Source organism: Haliotis rufescens, unplaced genomic scaffold (assembly GCF_023055435.1).
Source record: "Haliotis rufescens isolate VD_foot unplaced genomic scaffold, xgHalRufe1.0.p SCAF_37, whole genome shotgun sequence".
NCBI lineage: Eukaryota > Metazoa > Mollusca > Gastropoda > Lepetellida > Haliotidae > Haliotis > Haliotis rufescens.
In genome coordinates this window covers 2538286-2562129 of record NW_025964079.1, presented here as the reverse complement: position 1 = coordinate 2562129, position 23844 = coordinate 2538286, and the positions used below count along the sequence as shown (strand labels likewise).

Below are 23844 nucleotides of genomic sequence, written 5' to 3'. Positions count from 1 at the left end.
AGTTGTCTGGATGAATGAACAAACAGTTAATTGGATGAATGAACAATAGCCAACTGGATGAACGAACAAACAGTTAACTGGATCAATGAACAATAGTTGTCTGGATGAATGAACAAATAATAAACTGGATGAATGAACAATAGTTGTCAGGATGAACGAAGAAACACTTAACTGGATGAATGAACAATAGTTGTCTGGAAGAATGAACAAACAGTTAATTGGATGAATGAACAATAGCCAACTGGATGAACGAACAAACACTTCACTGGATGAATGAACAATAGTTGTCTGGAAGAATGAACAAACAGTTAATTGGATGAATGAACAATAGCCAACTGGATGAACGAACAAACACTTCACTGGATGAATGAACAATAGTTGTCTGGATGAATGAACAATAGCTAACTGGATGAATGAACAAACAGTTAACTGGATGAATGAGCAATAGTTGTCTGGATGAATGGACAAACAGTTAACTAAATGAATGAGCAATAGTTGTCTGGATAAATGAACAAACACTTTACTGGATGAATGAACAATAGTTGTCTGGATGAATGAACAATAGCTAACTGGATAAATGAACAAACAGTTAACTAGATGAATGAGCAATAGTTGTCTGGATGAATGAACAATAGCTAACTGGATAAATGAACAAACAGTTAACTAGATGAATGAGCAATAGTTGTCTGGATGAATGAACAAACAGTTAACTGGATGAATGAACAATAGTTGTCTGGATGAATGAACAAACAGTTAACTGGATGAATGAGCAATAGTTGTCTGGATGAATGAACAAACAGTTAACTGGATGAATGAACAATAGCTGACTGGATGAACGAACAATAGTCAAGATTTGCTTGTTTAAAAGATGCTGTCATTTGGTAGGAGTACTGCTGTGCGGCGTTAGGACACAAACACTTCAATTTTTATGCAAATTGTGTGAGTAGCGTGTGCTACTGGTAGCAGGACAACTTACCCTTTTCGTGAAAACCTGGTGACATCAACTATTTTGTGTTTTTACGCGAAATGGAATTTGTTTTGACAATCAAAACTGAATATTTTCTGGGGTTGATGTGTTATATTTAAGGGGCAATTATTCAGCAGTGCAAGTAGGTTAGCTTTCATGCCACTTTTAGCAATATCAGGCACATCACAGACGAGGACACCAAGACTACACACATTGTACCAGCGTGAGGAATCTTACCCTAGTCTTTGGCATGGCTTTAACCATGAGGGGGGGGGGGGGGGGCACGGGTGGCCCAGTCGTCTAAGGTGCTGCGATTCGCTGTGCAGAATTGCGAATCTTGGGCACGCTAGAAACCTATGATTGTGGGTTCAAATCCCTGATCGCCCCAATTATGTTTCTAGGTTTGTCAGCACCATACCCATGCTCTTGGGTTTCACCAAAGTGGTAAATGTCTGAGACCTGCATCACTTTGGGCTTTCCTCATACATTGAGCTGACACGCCGTGATATAACTGGAATACTGTTAAAAGCGGTGTTAAACCCAACTCACTCACTCATTTAACCATGAGACTGTGTACCCTAACACCATGAATAAATATCTGAGAATCAATAGAGATGATGCCTCAAGGGGCTAAAGTCAAGCAATAGAATCAACTCTCCAGACACTGTATTTATTGTTTATTCTGTAAACAATGGTTATCAAATTTCCATAGATAATCAGAATAAAACTTGTGTCTAAGAATGTATTTTTCTAGTCATATGAACAAGACTACTCTAAATATCTAAAAACTGAAAATGCTATTTAATTAAAAAAAAATTTTAACAGTGTAAACAGATTTTATGTTGAACTTTTATTTCAAGAGATATTTTCAAAACCCTGTCAACAATTATTTTTTATCAATTTGTCTCCTGCTTACAAAAAAAATAAAATGGCTTGCCTAACCATGTGCTAACTGTCAGTTCTATTTTTTAGTTTTGTTTTTTCAATATTTTACAAAACCATGACTGGTTGCAGTTGTACCAAAATACAGGAGTACCCAAACAAAGCTTTCACTTAACAGGGGCGGTTGGGTAGCCAAGTGGTTAAAGTGTGAGCATGTCACGCCGAAGACCCGGGTTCTATTCCCCACAAGGGTGCAATATGTAAAGCCACTTTCTTTTATACCCCTAGACTAACACCTAGTCTCTTAAATGAACATATTTTACAGAAAAAAAGTTGTTAAATTATAGTTATAAAATATAATAAAAAGGAGCCCAGAGACTTTCTTCATTTTCAGATAGTGCTGTTATCTAGACTTGACAAATATTATAGACTTCCATGGGCTGTATTGGATATATTTGTTTCACGGTCTGTATGACTAATATCCCCCACAGTGATATTGCTGGAATATGGCTAAAAATATATTTAGAAATATTAACTCACTCACTTCAAATAACAGTGTGAGCTAGTAAGGACAAGATATATGGATGAACAACTTCTTTATTACAATTATGTTCATCCATATATCTTATCCTTACTAACTTATTCATCCATATATCTTATCCTTACTAACTTGACCTGTGAAGATCCGGGGTAGAATAGGTCTTAAGCAACCCATGCTTGCCGCAAAAGGCGACTATGCTTGTCGTAAAAGGCGACTAATAGGATCAGGTGGTCAGACTCGCTGACTTGGTTGATGCATGTCATCGATCTCAATTGCGTGGATTGATGCTCATGATATTAATCACTGGATTGTCTGTTCCAGACTCGATTATTTACAGACCACCGTCATATAGCTGGAATATTGCTGAGTGCGGCGTAAAACAACAAACCAACCTTACTAACTTCAACTTCAACTTCTAAATGCCTCTCAAAGAAGAGTGTGAGCTGTGAAATACCACCATCATGAAACCGCTTGAAACAGTTGAAGGTAACAAAATGTACCACTTCACAAATGTAAAGGTTAATGCAAAAGACATATCTGACAATGTTCAACAGTATAGGTTATCTGTTGAAATTTCTTAACAGGTGCATGTTTGCCACAGTGTAATAAGGGAGGTAACTCTTGCCACTTCGCTGATGCAAAATTTAGAATCACTAAATGACTTAAGGTGTATCACATTGCCGAATCAGCTCTTATTTATGTGATAATTAGGTATCAGCTCAAAATCTTGACAGCATCATTAAATATATTTAAAAGCTGCCTTTTCTAATAAATCCTTTAAATCGCTTTGAACTAATAGATAATTGGAAATAAATTCAGCTAATCACCAACCCACTTGTCAGCTGGCTTGGCTTCAAAAGACTCCCATACTAATTAACGACTACATTTTTTACAGGATTTACCATTTATCAAAGATAGTAATTAAGTTTGTTTTTAGTGAAAATAATTCCAATTAAAGAGAATGTTTGGTTTCGGTAATATAAAACGTGGCTTCAGATACGGAGATAGTTGAAATATTTCAAAACCAAGGAAAGCAAAAAGAGCTATTCTAAATAATAAATGTCTTGTCAAATTAAGAAAGATGTATATCATGATTAGCCTCTATAAAACAGCAGTTTGCTGCCTGTCAATGTAGTAATTAATTCCAATATGAAACTATTACTCACAAGACATTGTGCAAGGCTGATGTCTGCAAGCCACTGACACCTGGGAACAGTTGGAATGAAGGGCTTTTCTCGTCAGTCTGGCTCATACTGCTGTCATACCCGTCTGTCTGGCTCATACTGTGGTCATACCAGTCTGTCTGGCTCATATTGTTGTCATAACTGTCTGTATGGCTCATACTGTTGTCATACCCGTCTGCCTGGCTCATATTCTGGTCATAACTGTCTGTCTGGCTCATACTGTTGTCATACCCGTCTGTCTGGCTCATATTCTGGTCATACCCGTCTGTCTGGCCCATATTGTGGTCATACCCATCTGTCTGGCTCATATTATGGTCATACCCATCTGTCTGGCTCATACTGTTGTCATTCCCGTCTGTCTGGCTCATATTGTGGTCATAACCGTCTGTCTCATACTGTTGTCATACCCATCTGTCTGGCTCATACTGTTGTCATACCCGTCTGTCTGGTTCATATTGTGGTCATAGCCATCTGTCTGGCTCATATTATTGTCATACCCATCTGTCTGACTCATGCTGTTGTCATACCCGTCTGTCTGGCTCATATTGTGGTCATACCCATCTGTCTGGCTCATATTGTGGTCATACCCATCTGTCTGGCTCATACTGTTGTCATACCCGTCTGTCTGGCTCATACTGTGGTCATACCCACCTGTCTGGCTCATACTGTTGTCATACCCATCTGTCTGGCTCATACTGTTGTCATACCCGTCTGTCTGGCTCATATTGTTGTCATACCCATCTGTCTGGCTCATACTGTTGTCATACCCGTCTGTGTGGCTCATGCTGTTGTCATACCCACCTGTCTGACTCATATTGTTGTCATACCCGTCTGTCTGACTCATACTGTGGTCATACCCATCTGTCTGGCCCATATTGTGGTCATACCCATCTGTCTGGCTCATATTGTGGTCATACCCATCTGTCTGGCTCATATTGTGGTCATACCCATCTGTCTGGCTCATGCTGTTGTCAAAACCGTATGTCTGGCTCATACTGTTGTCATACCCGCCTGTCTGGCTCATACTGCTGTCATACCCGTCTGTCTGGCTCATACTGTGGTCATACTTGTGTGTCTGGCTCATATTGTTGTCATACCCATCTGTCTGTCTCATATTATAGTCATACCCATCTGTCTGGCTCATATTGTGGTCATACCCGTCTGTCTGGCTCATGCTGTTGTCAAAACCGTCTGTCTGGCTCATGTTGTTGTCATACCCATCAGTCTGACTCATATTGTTGTCATACCCATCTGTCTGGCTCATATTGTTGTCATACCCGTCTGTCTGGCTCATACTGTGGTCATACCAGTCTGTCTGGCTCATATTGTTGTCATAACTGTCTGTATGGCTCATACTGTTGTCATACCCGTCTGTCTGGCTCATATTCTGGTCATAACTGTCTGTCTGGCTCATACTGTTGTCATACCCGTCTGTCTGGCTCATATTGTGGTCATAACCGTCTGTCTCATACTGTTGTCATACCCATCTGTCTGGCTCATGCTGTTGTCATACCCACCTGTCTGGCTCATATTGTGGTCATACCCATCTGTCTGGCTCATATTGTGGTCATACCCATCTGTCTGACTCATGCTGTTGTCATACCCGTCTGTCTGGCTCATATTGTGGTCATACCCATCTGTCTGGCTCATATTGTGGTCATACCCATCTGTCTGGCTCATATTGTGGTCATACCCACCTGTCTGGCTCATATTGTGGTCATACCCATCTGTCTGGCTCATATTGTGGTCATACCCATCTGTCTGGCTCATACTGTGGTCATACCCGTCTGTCTGGCTCATACTGTGGTCATACCCGTCTGTCTGGCTCACACTGTGGTCATACCCGTCTGTCTGGCTCATATTAATGTCATACCCACCTGTCTGGCTCATGTTGTGGTCATACCCATCTGTCTGGCTCATATTGTGGTTATACCCGTCTGTCTGGCTCATATCGTTGTCATACCTGTCTGTCTGGCTCATATTGTTGTCATACCTGTCTGTCTGGCTCATATTGTTGTCATACCCGTCTGTCTGGCTCATATTGTGGTCATACCCGTCTGTCCGACTCATATTGTGGTCATACCCATCTGTCTGGCTCATATTGTTGTCATACCCGTCTGTCTGGCTCATATTGTGGTCATACCCATCTGTCTGGCTCATACTGTGGTCATACCCGTCTTTCTGGCTCATATTAATGTCATACCCACCTGTCTGGCTCATACTGTGGTCATACCCGTCTTTCTGGCTCATATTAATGTCATACCCATCTGTCTGGCTCATATTGTTGTCATACCCGTCTTTCTGGCTCATATTAATGTCATACCCGTCTGTCTGGCTCATATTGTGGTTATACCCGTCTGTCTGGCTCATACTGTGGTCATACCCGTCTTTCTGGCTCATATTAATGTCATACCCACCTGTCTGGCTCATGTTGTTGTCATACCCGTCTGTCTGGCTCATATTGTTGTCATAACGGGTTTAAGACACTTTCTTTATGCATTAAACATACATATTTCTATACTGTCCAAAGCATTGTACACTGAACAAAAAAAGTTGAATATTTTTTAGGATATTTTTATGAAATTGTCTTCACGATAAAAAAAAATATCATCAATATGTTCATGATACCTAACCCTTCAGTATAGCTTGCCATTTCGAAAACATTTTTTATATATCCTGACTCATCCTCGATAATCCAGGGTATCATATTGCCATTCTATCATGACATATATACACCAGACCCATTCGCTAATACACCTTCATCTTGGAAGTGCTGACGTCCGTTCCGTGTTCTAACTTAACACAGAATTAATTGACATTTGACAATGTTTTAAATCAACAACCAGTCAAAATTAGAAACAGGGGGCTCTTATTAGAATATGTCGAATACGGTTTATTAAAAACTATATATATTTATGACCCTTAAGTCGATGTTAGTTGACCTAGACCTTCATAAGGTCCAGGACGAAATAGGAAGGTCTCACCCTTAGCCTAACTATATATATAGGAAGGTCTCACTATATATATAGTAGGTCTAACTATATATATAGGAAGGTCTTACCCTTAGCCAAACTATATATATTTATGACCTTAAGTCCATGTTAGTTGACCACGACCTTCATAACCCTTGGTCCAGAGACGAAATAGGAAGGTCTCAACCTTAGCCAAACTATATATATTTATGACCTTTAAGTCCATGTTAGTTGACCACGACCTTCATAACCCTTGAGGACGAAATAGGAAGGTCTCCCCCTTAGCCTAACTATATATATTTATGACCTTTAAGTCCATGTTAGTTGACCAGGACCTTCATAACCCTTGGTCCAGAGACGAAATAATAAGGTCTCCCCCGTAGCCTAGCTGGGGCTAGACGGAGTGCTCCGGGGCACCAACACATCAACCACCATGTGGTGACCTGACACATGGGGCGTCTTGTATATATATTTACTTGCACAATCTTGTATATTCCGCAAGCTGTCGACTTGATCTTGTAACTTCCTACCGAGATCTATACACCGATCCCTCGCATAGAGGAATATGCAAATCATTATCAACGTTATGTGTGAATGTTACACATGCAGCATGCTCGTGTTAGAGTCACAGATAAATAAAACTGGATTTCTACATTATTAATTTCATTTCAAATAAATCCCTTTAGAAAAATGACACTGATGATGTATTAATCAAAAATCTCCTTGAAGTACAGGTGCATTTTGATCCTACCTGAGCGCTGGGCTACCTGGAGACCCTGAAGGTGTTTGTTATGCTCCAGTTTTAATTCAGGTGGGTCCACAGGGGACCAAGGAGTCTGGCTGGGCCATCTTTATTCACACAACCCAACAAGTATCTCCAACTGAGGGGGGGTAATTTCCCGAGGTCCACAAAAGTCATGCATATGAAGAATAGGCTTCCTCAGGTAACTCACATGTGGGTCAGAGTTCACTTGATTAGGCAGGTGAGACTCACAGGTAAATATCATTAGCACAGGTAGAATTTTCTCTTATTTCGTGGGAGTTCTAAGCCAGAATCTCAAGATGCAGAAGACCAAAAAAACTTTTCATTGTTATTTTAAGTTAACTTTTAAATAAAGTACAATTAAAATACAATTTAAAACAAAACTACATAATTTGGCGTAAACAATAAACAAAGTTTCACTCCAACTTTAAAGTTTGTCTGGCCTCTGGATAATAAACAAATCTTGGTTTTACATCAGCAAAATATCAGGTTTGAATGCACTCAGTTACTGTTTTTCACATACCGAAGGACTTCAGGCACACAGAGAAAGAGGCTATAAAGGGAAGTAATCACGTAAAGGGAGGTAATCCTGTCCTGTAAGATTTTACCTTATTATTTAGTCACACCAACATATTGACTATGTTTGTTCTCTCCCTTGTTCCTACAAAGATATCAACTGGAGCAAATACCTCAAGTTTGTTACAACAGCTACGGAAAATGATGATCAGGTAGTGATACTCTGTGGCCACCGATGGCGTGGATTGTTGCTCATGCTTTCAATCACTGGTTTAGCTGGTCCAGATTCATGTACGCACAAATGTAGAAAATGGACGCATAAAAAAATATACTGCATCCTAAGGGGTGCACACTAATATTCATGGTACCTACAGAGTATCAAGAGCAGTTATGGGTGTCTGTTATTTCAGCTATCAATCATGACCACTGTCCACATGATCATTGATTCATTCCAGACTCTAAAGTAATTATCAAAATGTAAAGTACACGACACCATTTCATTATTTTACATGACCCACATTGCCTGCAAGGACCCTTCAAATTAATTATTGGGGATCCCCTGGACCCCGTATTTGTGAGTCAAGGTAAAACTATGCTGGCCACCACTTCTGTTTTGAATGGGTTCCCGTCTACCTATCAGAGGAGACAGGCGATGATTGATTTCTTCTTGGCTGCAATTGAATGACACTAGCAAAGCATCCATTTGTCCTCCGTGTAAAATTAAAAGAAAGAAGAGACTATGCAAAGTTTTTTAAGTACAATTGCCCTTGCCCAATAAACATTATCAGAAGAGTGTGTTATAAGTTTTATTTCCCGGGCAAGCAGACATACCTCCATGTTTATTTACACATGTAATTAAGGACTTTACGTTTGTGCATCTAGGACCATATATGGTGCAGATTTGCCACCTGTGCTCACCTGCTTAATGTGTGAAGCTTGGTGCACGAACCAACATTGAAACCAGTTTATCGTCTCCTGTACCAAAATATGGACAAGGGCACGGGTCAATGACACATCCTTAACGAGCATGGATCCATGAACTAATTAGCTCACAACATATGGTCTCTCTATCATCTGTATCATCTGGCCCCTTTTCGCATCAGTCAACCTCCACCTAGCAGACAAGCATGCTGATTTAAAAACATAATTTACTTAAACCGAACAGCATCATGTTTATCTCTGAAACACATTAATCATTCACAGAGTAGACAAAATAAATTAATTTGCTGCGAGCAGCACTAATTTTTCACCTGACTGGAATCTTGGCATAGAAATAAGCCCAGATAAGTAAACCAGATTCAAGACTATTGACAGGCTGTTAACGAGGGATAACGATCCATGGTCTCAAAATCCATGATACACTGAGTGAGTGAGTGAGTTGGGTTTGATGCCCCTTTGAACAGTATTCTGGTAATATCACGTCATGTCAGCTTAATGTGGAAGAAAAGCCCCAAGTAATGAAGGTCTCGGACGTTAACCACCCAGGTTAAACCCATGAGCATGTGGATGGGGCTGACAAACCTAGAAACATAATTGGGGAGAATCGGGATTCAAACCCGACTGTAGGTTTCTGGCATGGCCAAGAGATGCAACTCTGCACAGCGAATTAAGGCACCTTTGACGACCGTGCCACCTGTGCCCACATTATGACAATAATATTAATAACAATGATGATGATGATGATGATGATGATGAAGACGATGATGGACTTGTAAATCACCAATTTCCATCAAAAAGGTGTTCAATGGTGCTGACAATATATACAACATCCACAAACAAATGTTCATTTCCACTGCAGGGCTGCTGATGGTGGTTCAAAGTGGCCTACTGTCCTTGGACAGGTGTGGAGGCTGGTCAGATATTCTTACCTGTACTTGTTTAGAAGGGTAAACCGCAGCCGATTTCTTCACTGGAGCAGCCTTGGTGGTTGGCTGGAACATAAACAATGTTGTTCATTAACAGGACATAAATACTTTATCACACTTTCTGGCAGTCCTGTTGCCCAGTGCTGGCTCATTAGGGTATAAACCCAGACAACATGTTAACGAGGTAATTAGTGGAATCTGTGCAAACAGTTTGCGAATACCATGCATCAAATGTGCCAAAATTACTTATTCTATATATATTTAACACAACATTCAGTTTTGTCCTTGTACTTGTTGGTGCGTGGTTAAACGCCGCACTCAACAATATTCCAGCTACATGAATGCGATCTGCAAATAATCTGAGTCTGGACCAGACAATCCAGTGATCGACATCATGTGCATCAATCTACGCAATTGGGATCGATGACATGTATCAACCAAATCAGCAAGCCTGACCACCCGATCCCATTTGTCGCCTCTTGTAACATGGATCGCTGAAGACCAATTCTAACCTGAATCTTCACGGGTCTTTTGTCCTCATGGTTTAAGAAGACAGTTTATGTTAAATGTTCAAGTTGGATTCTTGTTAAGTTTATGTTCTTTAATGCTACAGTCAGAACATCCCTGTGGCGTTTACACAGAGTTGGGACAAGAGCTTCCAAGCTGGAAGATCTACCTGCCACAGTGACATAGCTAAAATACTGGTGATCAAGAATCGGCTTCCTCAGGTAACTCACATGTGGGTCAGAGTTCACTTGTTTAGGCAGGTGAGACTCACAGGTAAATATTAGCATAGGTAGAATTTTCTCTTGTTTCGTGGGTGTTCGAAGCCAGAATCCCAAGATGCAGAAGACCAAAAAATGGTTTCACAGTTACTTTTAAGTTAACTTTTAAATAAAGTAGGATGAAAATGCAATTTAAAACAAAACTACAAAATTTGGTGTGAACAATAAACAAATCTTCGCTCAAACTTTGAGCAATGTTATCTTTAAAATAGTTTGTCTGGCCTCTGGATAATAAATAAATCTCGGTTTTACATCAGCAAAATATCAGGTATGAATGCACTCAGTTACTATGTGCTTGTATTTGCTTGCTTGCCACAGTGACATAGCTAAAAGACCCATGAAGATCTGGGGTAGAATAGGTCTTCAGCAACCCATGCTTGCCGTAAAAGGCGACTATGCTTGTCGTAAGAGGCGACTAACGGGATCGGTTGGTCAGGCTCACTGACTTGGTTGATGCATGTCATCGATCCCAATTGCTTGGATCAATGCTCATCATGTCAAACACTGGATTGTCTGGTCCAGACTCAATAATTTACAGACAGCTGTCATATAGCTGGAATATTGCTGAGTGTGGCGTTAAACAACAAACAAACAAACAAACAAACAAACAAAAACATAGCTAACTAAAATACTGGTGATGTAACATAGCACCTGCTCACCAACATCAACAATTGTACAGGTTTGTTATTTCATGCCTGTATCCCATACCACACACATCTTATCATCTTATCAGTCAACAAGATTCAAGCAACAAAAAATAATGGGCCAAGTTTCTCAAAGCGGTTGTAGTGCTACAACTGTAAAATATAGGAGGTACGATAGTCTTAGCGCTACGATCACTTTGTGAAACGTGCCCTGATTGTTCACCTGCTGACCCTAATTATAAAGTCATGTACCGATAATCTGAACAACATCCATAACTCCTAGAGCACCACAGGCGTATCCAAAAAAGGCTTGATTATTAAACCCATGAGATAAGATGGTTTCTAGGGTCTGCAGTTTGAATTAACTTGCTGGGATAACCTGAGTTTTTGTTCAAAAAGAACCTTGTATAACATACATCACGATACACACTCACAGCATCGAGTCTGGTTAGTTACAGATGTCAAAACCAACATGGCTTGTGTCTGTCTTACACCCAATCACTAGAATTGTTTCTGTGAGAACGTCTAAACAAGAGATCCTGTACTCTGCAGACAGTGTTCAACTGCACATGGGACTGCAAATGTGATTAATGGGAAACTTTTCTCCGTCTTGTTTTCCGAACATTCAATATCAAAACATGAAGACCTCAAACAAAAGTGAATGTTTCCTAAATATTGATGACATTTCAAAACAAACTTGAATTTCCTGGCTCTTATATGTACAGCTTATTTTATTGCTCTTATTTTTTTTTTAAAATGTCTTACTTTACTTGTAAGCATAATACCATCAGTAATGGACCCTCGCACCTGGCTACTTGAAAATGGGGAGGAAAACGGAAACGACAACATGGAAATTACACCTCGTTCGTATCTCTGCATACTTGGTAGACAGACAACCAACTCATGTTTTCTTCACAGATCTTGCAATTGTAATGGCATAGCATATTCATGTTTTTTAGCACATTCAATTCTATTATTAAGTTTGTAAACGATAAATCAAGCATGAAAACATGACTGTTATCTTAAAGTCCCGTACACAAGCATTTCCTAAAGTAATCACAAAGTAAATTTCTTATGTTTCCTGTAATTACAAAATGAGCCGAATCATCAGATTTTACAGGATGATTGCAAAAGTTTTTCTCTTCAATGAATTGAAATAACACACACAAACGAACAAAAAACATTGACATTTCGCATATTTCTGCATGTAAAAGCAATCTATTTCTTCAAAACCCATCTGATAGTGAACTTTTTGGTATCCTGTAATTAGAAAAATTAAATGAATTAGCACATTTATCTGCAAGAAGGATCACGTCACAGATTTCTACATCAAACACACTAAACAAGTGCAATATAACTTGTGATTTTACAGATTTTACAGCAATTTATCATTTCCTGAACAAATCTGAAGTGTGTAATTCTTTGCCATAAACAAAACATAATCTCCGGAAAATAGCAGTTAGAACGATGTCCGCCATCTTGCAGTCAGATGCATAGGCAGGAGTTGAGAAAGGGGCACCTGTCAACATCTATACACTACAATCAGCAGCCAAACTGATAACCCAAACTCTGTTGGTTGTAGCATCTTATCAGCATTCCCCCCACATCATCTGCAAAGCACCAATATCAGGACGTAGTACGAGAATCTCATAATTAATGAATATGGCATTAATGGGGTGTTTTATTTCCAAAGAACTAAATTCCCAGGAAAATCACTTGTTAGGATGAGAAGAATCCATGCAATTTGGCATCAGCACCAATGGACATCTGAACTCTATTCACTGACAAGCCAATAAATGGTATCAGCGCCAATGGACATCTGAACACTATTCACTGACAAACCAATTACGTATTGCTTAACCTAAACTAAAAATAACAAAAAGTTCTGAAACTCACATGAAACTTTCAGGAACAATATATTGGTCAGAAATGATACATACAGATTTGGCAAAGAAATGGACAAAAATGACATTTTCAATATGGCTGCTGTCACACCATGTTTGAACTTGGAATTGTTTGAATTTTAACGACACCTTGTTTGGGATCATTCATGCAGAATGTCAGCTTCGTAGCCTTGTAGTTTCAAGATGTTTAACAGTTAACTTCGAAGGCCAATTCATATGACATTTGCTCACTTGGTGTTCAGTTCTTGCAGCAAAGTAAAATTAACTTGTCAATGCTGCGCTTCAGAATGAGTGAGTGAGTGAGTATGGTTTTACACCGCTTTTAGCAATATTCCAGCAATATCATGGCGGGGGACACCAAAAATGAGCTTCACACAATGTACCCATTTCGGGAATCGAACCCGGGTCTTCGGCGTAACAAGCGAACGCTTTAACCACTAGGCTACCCGACTGCCCGTCGCTCAAGAATGAAAACAAATAACTAATCATTGATTTACATAACTCAGTTGGTCATAAAGGTGCCAGGCAGAATCTTTCAATCTTCAAAACAACTTTTCTTCTCATCATAAAAAGAGTGTTAAAGTAGTGCAAAATGTATTACATCTGCAAAACTTGGAACGCAGTCCGAGAAAACATCATGTGCAAAATAGTGGCATGCTAAAATGTACCAGTACTGCAATATGTAGGCATAGCTTCACATTCAAACTGCATAAATGGAATACCAGAAATGATAGCGTCTTAAAATATCCACACAGCTAAACTTAAAGCATAGTTTAAGTCTTTTATCAATGAGAATTGAGAAGACGATGAAAACTTAAGAATAACAAAATATTCTCCTCCCAGCAACCTCGGGTGTAGCAAGTCACTTCCATTATTCAAACAGTTTTCTGGCTTGCTGATAGGAAAACAAACACCGTTTACTATCTCCCACCGTCTTGTAACCTTATACACAAGGACAAACACAAACCAAGTCTTTTCTTATCATCCTACTGATATTGAGTAACGTCACCAAATATTTAATCACAAAATTATAATAAAACACAGCCCCCTCTCAATTCCACCCACTTCAAGCCACTACACACATGACAGATATTTCAGAAATACAATACATGCATGTCATGCATATGGTGTTACGTTGACGTGATATACAACTTTATCATATACTTGACAGTGAGATAGCCCATTCTACTAGAGAAATATATCCCTTCTCCCTGTGTAGGGGGAATATCAGGTGTTTTACCCCTAGTGTGTGCTGTGTCCATTGTTTTGGCGGGTGGTTATTATTCATAACAACCCCAGCAAGCGCAACTCGCCGTGTTGGGACAATTAGATTCAGATGAGAAGGGAGCAAACCTGGGTTTGCGCCCCTTTCTGCAGACGATATGGACTTCAACCCTTGAGCACCCTTGAGGGGGGCGCTAACCTACACATAATCATTTCTCTTGGAAATTGTCACTTTGTGGAAACAGTGTATCATCAAACAATTCAACATTATCAAGCTTCATTGTTTCTTTCTTCTATGCAAGGTCAGCAATATTCCGCATCTATTATGGTACACTGTAAATAATTGACTCTGATCAGGTAAACCGTCCCAAGATGGCACACAATCAAAGTCAACAAGTCTGACCCCATGATCCAATCAGTCACCTGTTTCCTACTTGAGGTCCAGGTCCCCACAGGTAGGCCATCATGCAATGGATGCTACCTCAGAAGTATGAGACAGAATGTTGTTCCAAGCACCATGTTAACAATCTACTTGTGCATGAGTGTCAAGAAAGGATAAATATTCTATATTTGTCATCGAAAAGTATTTGACAGGATCATATCAATCACTGATTACATTTAATGCGTTCACTAAGGACTAATTAACACAATCAATAGAAATACAAATATTTTTATTTGTTTTACAATTGCTGCTCTTTTCGTTACTGTATGTCAGTATTTGTTAAAGAGAATAATAATAATAATAATAATGATGATGATGATGATGATGATGATGATGATGATGAAGAAGAGATACTAACATAAACAGGAAACATATTAAAACATTTCAGTCTTTTAAAACAGTTAAGAGAAAATAATTCAACAGCCAGCTCCTTGCTTTTGCCCCCAAGTCTGATAAACTAATGCTCAATTTGCAACGTGTGTCTTCCCAACCTGTTTTACCCATTACTTTAGGAAGTTAACTAGCATGATTTATTGCTGAAAAGATTATAAGATACAGGTTTCCTAATGCTATATCCTTCAACATAAACTATCCATGACAGCACAAATATAATGATACCAATCACAAAACAGGCTTCATTTAATATCTGGGCACTGGGCGCTAAGGTGGGTATTTGGGTTTCATTCATTACTCGTGGGAAATGTTTTTAGTATTTTTATCCACAATGAACTAGAAAATTATATCCAAAATAAACAATTTAGAACTAATATGTACGATACCCTTATATTACTATAAATATGGCGGCATGGTGGTCCAGTTGTCTAAGGCACTGGAAATCCATGTGCTGAGTTGCAGTGTGCCAGAAACCTATGATTGTGGGTTTGAAATGTTTGTTTGTTTGTTGTTTAACGCCACACTCAGCAATATTCTATCTTTATGACGACAGTCTGTAAATAATCGAGTCTGGACCAGACAATCCAGTGATTGATGTCATGAGCATCGATCCATGCAACTGGGATACGATGACATGCATCAACCAAGTCAGTGAGCCTGACCACCCGGTCCCGTTAGTCACCTCTTATGACAAGCATAGTCGCCTGTTACGACAAGCATGGGTTGCCGAAGACCTATCTTAACCCAGATCTTCACGGGTCTACTGTGGGTTTGAATCCCAGTTCACCCTGATTATGTTTCTAGGTTTGTCAGCACCATAAAATTGCACGTTGATTTTGCCAATGTGGCAAATGTCTAAGACATTCATCACTTCAGGCCTTCCTCCCACATCAATGTGACATGCTATGACAAAACTGACATGCCGTGACATGATGGTCCAAGTGCTTGTTAACTCAAACGCGCTCACGCTACTGTATATATGAACAGTTTCACAGTCAGGCGACCTGTGCTGGTGAGCCCACATATCATTTAAACGCCAGATTGACATATTCTCCAGCAACACAATGAGATTCACCAAAGTCACAAACATGTCAAGTATTACAGAAACATCCATGGAGACGTCTCTTTCACAGTGACATGCAAAACCCCAAAGGAATGCAGTTTTAAAATAATACCCCTGAACTGATATAAAAAGTTGTTCTGTTAGCACCCCACGATTTCATTGGAGTAAAATACAAAACAGAGTTGAAAATTATATGAATTGATCACTGAAAATCAGTGAAGACACTAGGTGTTCAAATAAATGATAAGCAAGTCCTGCCATACAATCTGCATAAAAAAATGTTTGTTTGATGCTAGGCACTGCACATCGGTCCTGTCATGCGATGGAAAAACTATTTTGTTGGCACACCCTGCATTACTATCAAGCAGCCATAAAACCATTTAGTTGGCACGTCTTTCACTTCCATAAAAGCGGTTCTGCTTCAGCCTCCTGCAATACTATAAGCTACTGTTTGCACCTCTGCACTACTGTAAAAGCTACTGTCTGCACCTCCCTGCATTACTATAAAAGTTATTGTTTGCACCCCCTGCATTACTATAAAAGCTATTGTTTTAACCCCCTGCACTAATATATAAGCTATTGTTTCTACCCCCTGTACTACTATAAAAGCTACTGTTTGTACCCCCTGCATTACTATATAAGATATTGTTTGTACCCCCTGCATTACTATAAAGCTATTGTTTGCACCCCCTGCATTACTATAAAGCTATTGTTTGTACCCCTTGCATTACTATAAAGCTATTGTTTGAACCCCCTGCACTACTATAAAAGCTATTGTTTGAACCCCCTGCATTACTATAGGGCGATTGTTTGAACCCCCTGCACTACTATAAAAGCTATTGTTTGAACCCCCTGCATTACTATAGGGCGATTGTTTGAACCCCCTGCACTACTATAAAAGCTATTGTTTGAACCCCCTGCATTACTATAGGGCGATTGTTTGAACCCCCTGTACTACTATAAAAGCTATTTTTTGTACCCCCTGCATTACTATAGGGCTATTGTTTGAACCCCCTGTACTACTATAAAAGCTATTGTTTGTACCCCCTGCATTACTATAAAGCTATTGTTTGCACCTCCCTGCATTACTATAAAGCTATTGTTTGTACCCCCTGCATTACTATAAAGCTATTGTTTGTACCCCCTGCACTACTATAAAAGTTATTGTTTTCACGCCCTGCATTACTATATAAGCTACTGTCTGCACCTCCTTGCATTACTGTACAAGCTATTGTTTGCACCTCCCTGCATAACTATAAAAGTTACTGTTTTCACCCCTGCATTACTGTACAAGCTATTACTTGCACCTCCCTGCATTACTATAAAAGCTACTATTTTCACCCCTGCATTACTGTACAAGCTATTGTTTGCACCTCCCTGCATAACTATAAAAGTTACTGTTTTCACCCCTGCATTACTGTACAAGCTATTACTTGCACCTCCCTGCATTACTATAAAAGCTACTATTTTCACCCCTGCATTACTGTACAAGCTATTGTACTAGTCCTAGTACTATTATAAAAAACTACCATTTGATTCAGCGAGGGCTTCCCACATGTTGGAAATCAAAACCAGACCTTCAGCTAACGAGTGAACACTCTAACCACTAGGCCACACTATGGCCCTCGTACCCCGATGAAACAGATCGACCTAGCCTTACCATATTAACATAGCATTTGAGTAAGTGAGTTTTGATACTACGCTGCTTTTAGCAATATTCCAGCAATATCATGGCGGGGGACACCAGAAATGGGCTTCATACCCGGCATGACGAGCGAACGCTTTAACCACAAGGCTACCCGACCGCCCCAGTGAGTGAGTGAGTGAGTGAGTGAGTGAGTGAGTGGGTGGGTGGGTGGGTGGGTGGGTGAGTGAGTGAGTGAGTGAGTGAGTGAGTGAGTGAGTGAGTGAGTGATCGAGTGAGTGAGTGATCGAGTGATCGAGTGATCGAGTGAGTGAGTGATCGAGTGATCGAGTGAGTGAGTGAGTGAGTGAGTGAGTGAGTGAGTGAGTGTTTAATATGTTTTCCACTTAATCACAGTGAATCTGTTACTTTAACCCACAACCATAAAGCTCAGGCACACTAAGGGACACAACTCCGAGCAGGAAAATGTGTACCTCACAAATCGGCCTACTATCCACAGCTAAACTACTTATGGCCACACGCCGTCAAACCCCACCTCACCTTGCTTGTGACCCCCACACACTGAGAAGTGTCCTTTCATCTCAGACTACTTACAATTAACAAGCTCAGTCTCATCTCAGTGTTCTGAAGGAAACAACTATCATGTTACCACATAAGAAACGAAACTGATCAGTCTGAATGCCTCACAGCAATAAACAATAGCAGAGCAGTAATAGATATATACACCAGGCATACTCACTATTACAGAGAAGGCACAACCATCAAGCCATTCATGAATTAAATTCTCATGATGCAATTATAGAATAACTATGTCAGAATGGAAAACTGTATAGGCTTATGAACACATAAATAAACCTACCTTCATTCTGAAATGACAAGTGTCAGCTGTAGCGTAGGACATGATCTAGCCATATCTATACCACTGCACCTCACAACCTGGTACGTCCAGGTGATATACGACCTATTATAGCCCTGTATGTACTTACCAGTTTCACTTGGGTATATCCACACTTCCAGTGGGGTATAATACGTGGTTATCACCAGATATAGGTTCATTCACAACACAAAATCAGATCTTTCATCTACAACCTTTGTACAACATAACCGGCAATGGCCTTAACGACCCAACAGGACATTCATAGATGTCACTTTCTGCATTTATTTACAATATTTAACTCAGTAAGGACACTATAAAACTCATTAAAGCTCTTCTTGACAACTGGAATGACTTTTATTTCCATTTTCAGCTGTTTACAACATTTAATATCAGAAAGAAGACACCTTGTAATAGCATATCCATGGGGGGGGGGGTCCTCGGATTTTGAATCAATATTAGGTATTAGCTACAAAACCAGATATTTTTTCATATAAAATTACGAGCCTGAATTCTTTTGGAAGAAAAACACATTCCTACAATGTAATCTTTGTTACAGGCAGGTTCCTAAATTTGCAATGCATACTTACTATAACTGTAGTGATACGACTTTCATATTTCCCTCTCTTAGTGATAAGAAATATTGTATCCCCTACCTTCAACTCGGGATTATTATAGTGTTATGACAATCCAAACTCCCACACTTGGACAGAGATTTAAAACAGCCATAGTGTTACAAAGGCTTTGTGCACATTCCAAATGCACTGCTCACAACAAATGTAATTCTCATCTCCCTGGGGAGTATACAACCCATGCAGCCTATGAGTTAACAGTCACAGGATAATCTCATACTACCTGGTACACACGAGTTTCAGTAAAAACTTCATCAACAAATTTCAGTATCATAACAATCTCATTAAAATCAAACCTTAGTTTTCGCTACCGCTAAACAAAGATCTGAGGACATCCCATTACGGGTCACGTCAGAACGACCTTTCGCGAATTTTGACCCACTAATGAAATGACTGACAAGAAATCGACATTAGCCAATCAGAAGGCAGCTTTCTCTAGCTTTACGACACCAGTTTCAAAGTGGCAACTACGCTTCGAAACATATTTTGACGTATTCACGATTTAAAAAATTAAAACTGATAAGAAGAACATTCTGGAATGGCGTATAAATGGCCTAGATTGTATGGATATGATCATAAATCCCATAACTGTCGTTCGGAATACCCCGTGTTAAATATTTCGTGGTTGCATGATTAGAAAACACATTCCGACAGTCACTTTCATGATCTGGTAAGCGACGCTCTGATTGGTTAGATGAAAGGTCATTCTGATGTGACCCTTAATGGGATGTCCTCAGATTTTGTTTAGCGATAGCGAGAACTAAGATCTGATTTAAATGAGATTGAGTATCATAACATAGAGACATCCTGTTTCCCTCCCTACTAACTGAAGAAAATAAATGTGTTTTTATATTCTTTTCCCAACCATCTTCCATAGTTTTTCGCATTCCAGAAGGTAAATCAAGAAATGTAAGTCTGGTCTTATCACAAAAAGACTAGGAACTCATCACTATGTACTATCAGGACATAGAGATACTGAGACACGAGAACTAATCAGCTTGTTTCCAGGCAACAGTTCCTCAAACTCAGTGGTCGCAAGACCTGTTTCCAAATGGACACTCCTTAGTTGAAATGCTAACACAAAGGCTCTGTAAACCAGAAATTAAATCATAACTAAAAAATATTGTAGATCTCTTCCCAGTGTTTACACTTTGAATATGGACGATATCAGAATGACATGCTCCTAATGTGGGGTTGCATTTATTGCAGTGCTCCAGTTTTGTTTGTTTGTATGTTTGTTTGTTTTTTAACGCCCCACTCAGCAATATTCGAGCTATATGATGGTGGTCTGTAAATAATAGAGCCTGGACCAGACAATCCAGTGATTGATATCATGAGCATTGATCTACTCAACTGGGATATGATGACGTGCATCAACCAAGTCTGTGAGCCTGACCACCCAATCCTATTAGTCGCCTCTAGAGCCTGGACCAGACAATCCAGTGATTGATATCACGAGCATCGATCTACGCAATTGGGATACGATGACGTGCATCAACCAAGTCAGTGAGCCTGACCACCCACTCCTATAAGTCGCCTCTAGAGCCTGGACCAGACAATCCAGTGATTGATATCACGAGCATCGATCTACGCAATTGGGATACGATGACGTGCATCAACTAAGTCAGTTAGCCTGACCACCCAATCCTATTAGTCGCCTCTAGAGCCTGGACCAGACAATCCAGTGATTGATATCATGAGCATCGATCTACGCAATTGGGATACGATGACATGCATCAACCAGGTCAGTTAGCCTGACCACCCAATCCTACTAGTCGCCTCTAGAGTCTGGACCAGACAATCCAGTGATTGATATCACGAGCATTGATCTACGCAATTGGGATACGATGACGTGCATCAACCAAGTCAGTTAGCCTGACCACCCAATCCTACTAGTCGCCTTAAGAGTCTGGACCAGACAATCCTGTGATTGACATCATGAGCATCGATCTACTCAACTGGGATATGATGACGTGCATCAACTAAGTCTGTGAGCCTGACCACCCAATCCTATTAGTCGCCTCTAGAGCCTGGACCAGACAATCCAGTGATTGATATCACGAGCATCGATCTACGCAATTGGAATACGATGACGTGCATCAACTAAGTCAGTTAGCCTGACCACCCGATCCCGTTACTTGTTTCAGTCACCTTACCTTTCTGATTTGTTTTTTTTCTTTGGGTATTCAATATATGCTACTCAAAAGAAGTTACAGAACAATTTTTTCATATGGCTATAGTTAATCTGTCAAGACTATAAATAATAGCCGTATAAAAAAAAATGGGTGTTCTTAAACTTCATTTGAGTAGTATACTTCAACTACCTAAGGCCAGTCTATTGGGTATTATTAAACCGGTGAGCAGGCCTATATAGGCAATAATTCTGCTTACAAGGCTGCTCCAGGTGACATATGTGCATATGTTACACATGCTGCCTCCAATGTGTCACATGTCCCATTAACACTGTTGAACATGTCTAAGTCGTAACTACGACAACATAGCACTTTTGTGTATTATTCACAGAAGTGGAGTTCAATCCGTTACTAAAAATCTGAAAGGCCAAATTTGGCAGTTAGTTACAGTGTTGTCTTACTATCGGGGTTTGACACTTTTCATGAGTATTTGTATGCAAGAAACTTAATTTTATTTTGCATATTTGCAGCTTATTTGGAGGTCTGCATTGTGACCTCAGTATGGTGATATGGCCCTGATTACCACCTGTAATATTACAGCTCTAGCTCTTGACACTGTAAGGGTTAAGGAGGAAGTGAGTGTCATGCAAGCTGATTTCCAGACATGTTCAAATCTTCGTCTGTCTGTCACCTGAATAAATATCTTGTACCACTCTTTGACATTCCTCAAGCTATTATTAGGAGAGGCAGACATAATGTACCACTATTAATAGATATTCCTTCATTGTAGGCTATATAAAAATCAGTATGTCATTCTGAGGGTAGGAAACTGTCCATTACACACAACATGAGAAAGTGATTCTCCATGCAACAAGGAATATTGTCCTCTTCAATAATAGGTCAAGAGGTAAAGGAGTTTCATTGTCGTATTGTTCAATGCAATGGTTCTGGCAGTGTATCTTATTGTGTAACAATGATTGTAACTCTGTTACATTGTTTCTGTTGAGATTCGGTCTTTGCATTGTATTTGGGCAGTGATTAGTCATCATGAATGTAGTACCAGTTAATGTAAGCAGTCGTCAGGAAGTTACAATATCTATAGTTACCAGTGTGGTGTGAAAACTTCCAGTATACTGTGGAATATTATGTGGTGTTCTGGAAACGTGTTGGGACTGAATGCAAGGGGACAGTCGCGAGTTTACACATCTCTCGCATATTTGTCTCCCACTCACACAAATTTTCATCGCTTTGAAACCAGCTTTCATGTGAGGAACGCTCATCCTCCCTGATTCCCTGCGTAGCCCATCTTGGAAGCTTGACAACTTTTGCTGCGGGGTGAACATATATCATTGTCACTGACTTTTGCTATCACCACTGTATTTGTGTATTTGATACTGACCACTGCCAACAAGTTATTTATTGCCATTCAATATTGTACTACCACTCTATTGTTTACTGCCATCATAATTGCTGTGCAGGAATTTGCGCTGATTTGCGAACCTAGTTAGCTTTTGTAATACATTTGTTGATTGTATACCACTTGTTGGTTGTTTGTTGGTTTCACACTAAGTTCTTTTACATACAGATTTCAAAACTAACATATTGTTTCAATTGGGGAATCAACATGCAACACAGTGAATTCGTATGTTCGCAACTGTCTGAGGACAGACTAGTTGGTGAGACACTTCAATAGAAACAAACAGGTTCAGGCCTGGTGCAGTCAAACCATGTGTGGTCAAATGGTTTATTTCATAAATATGGTCAACCAATATCTCCCAAGTGTGTATTACAGGTCAGAACTAGTCCCCAGTAAGCTATGCTGGTCGTACGAAGCAACCGAATGGGTCCGACGGTAAAGTTCAGTGACTTGGTTGATTGGGTGGTCATGTTCAATGACTTAATTTTTTGGGTGGTCAGGTTTGGTGACTTGGTTTTTTGCGTGTCATCATACAAAATTGCAAGGAAATCAGTATTGGCCATAATTATGATCCGAGGTCGGACGCCTTGTCCACATGACCAAAGGGGTTAACCCCGTCAGCAAGCTGACAAGGTAAGGATGTCATCTGTGGGATGACTCCACGCCCTGCTACATAGGACAGAACAAGTTGTCATGAAACTATCAAAAGACTATTGCATTAGTTGTACCTACATAACAAAAGTCACACAATTACATTTAAAACATAGTTCTATTTCGGTGGTGAAAAAAGGTCCTTGAAAGTCCCTTCTGAAGCCCCCGTTACACAATCAAAAAGAGTTGAATAGAGAGGATTCAAGTGACTACGTCAACTATCTAAGAATGAACAGGGAAACGTTTAGGTTTTCTCTTAAAAAGGTGAGGGTTGTAACACTGTGTCACAAGTACACAGAACGTCATAAAGAGTACACTGTGTAACACTGTGTCACAAGTACATAGAAA

The 23844-nt window shown here is 39.8% G+C and overlaps 1 protein-coding gene across 6 annotated transcripts in view; it reads right to left on the bottom strand.

Moving 5' to 3' along the window:
- LOC124140405 (RNA-binding motif, single-stranded-interacting protein 3-like) overlaps positions 1-23844 on the bottom strand; it is a 321419-nt gene that overhangs the window by 284250 nt on the left and 13325 nt on the right. For 5 of the 6 annotated variants that reach the window (XM_046507936.2, XM_046507937.2, XM_046507935.2 and 2 more), the window contains exon 3: positions 9694-9756. In XM_046507936.2, the coding sequence (XP_046363892.1) occupies positions 9694-9756 (63 nt within the window). Of the gene's footprint in view, positions 1-9693; positions 9757-18649; positions 18671-23844 lie in introns of those variants that run through there. The other variant, XM_048381318.1, reaches the window with a different exon arrangement.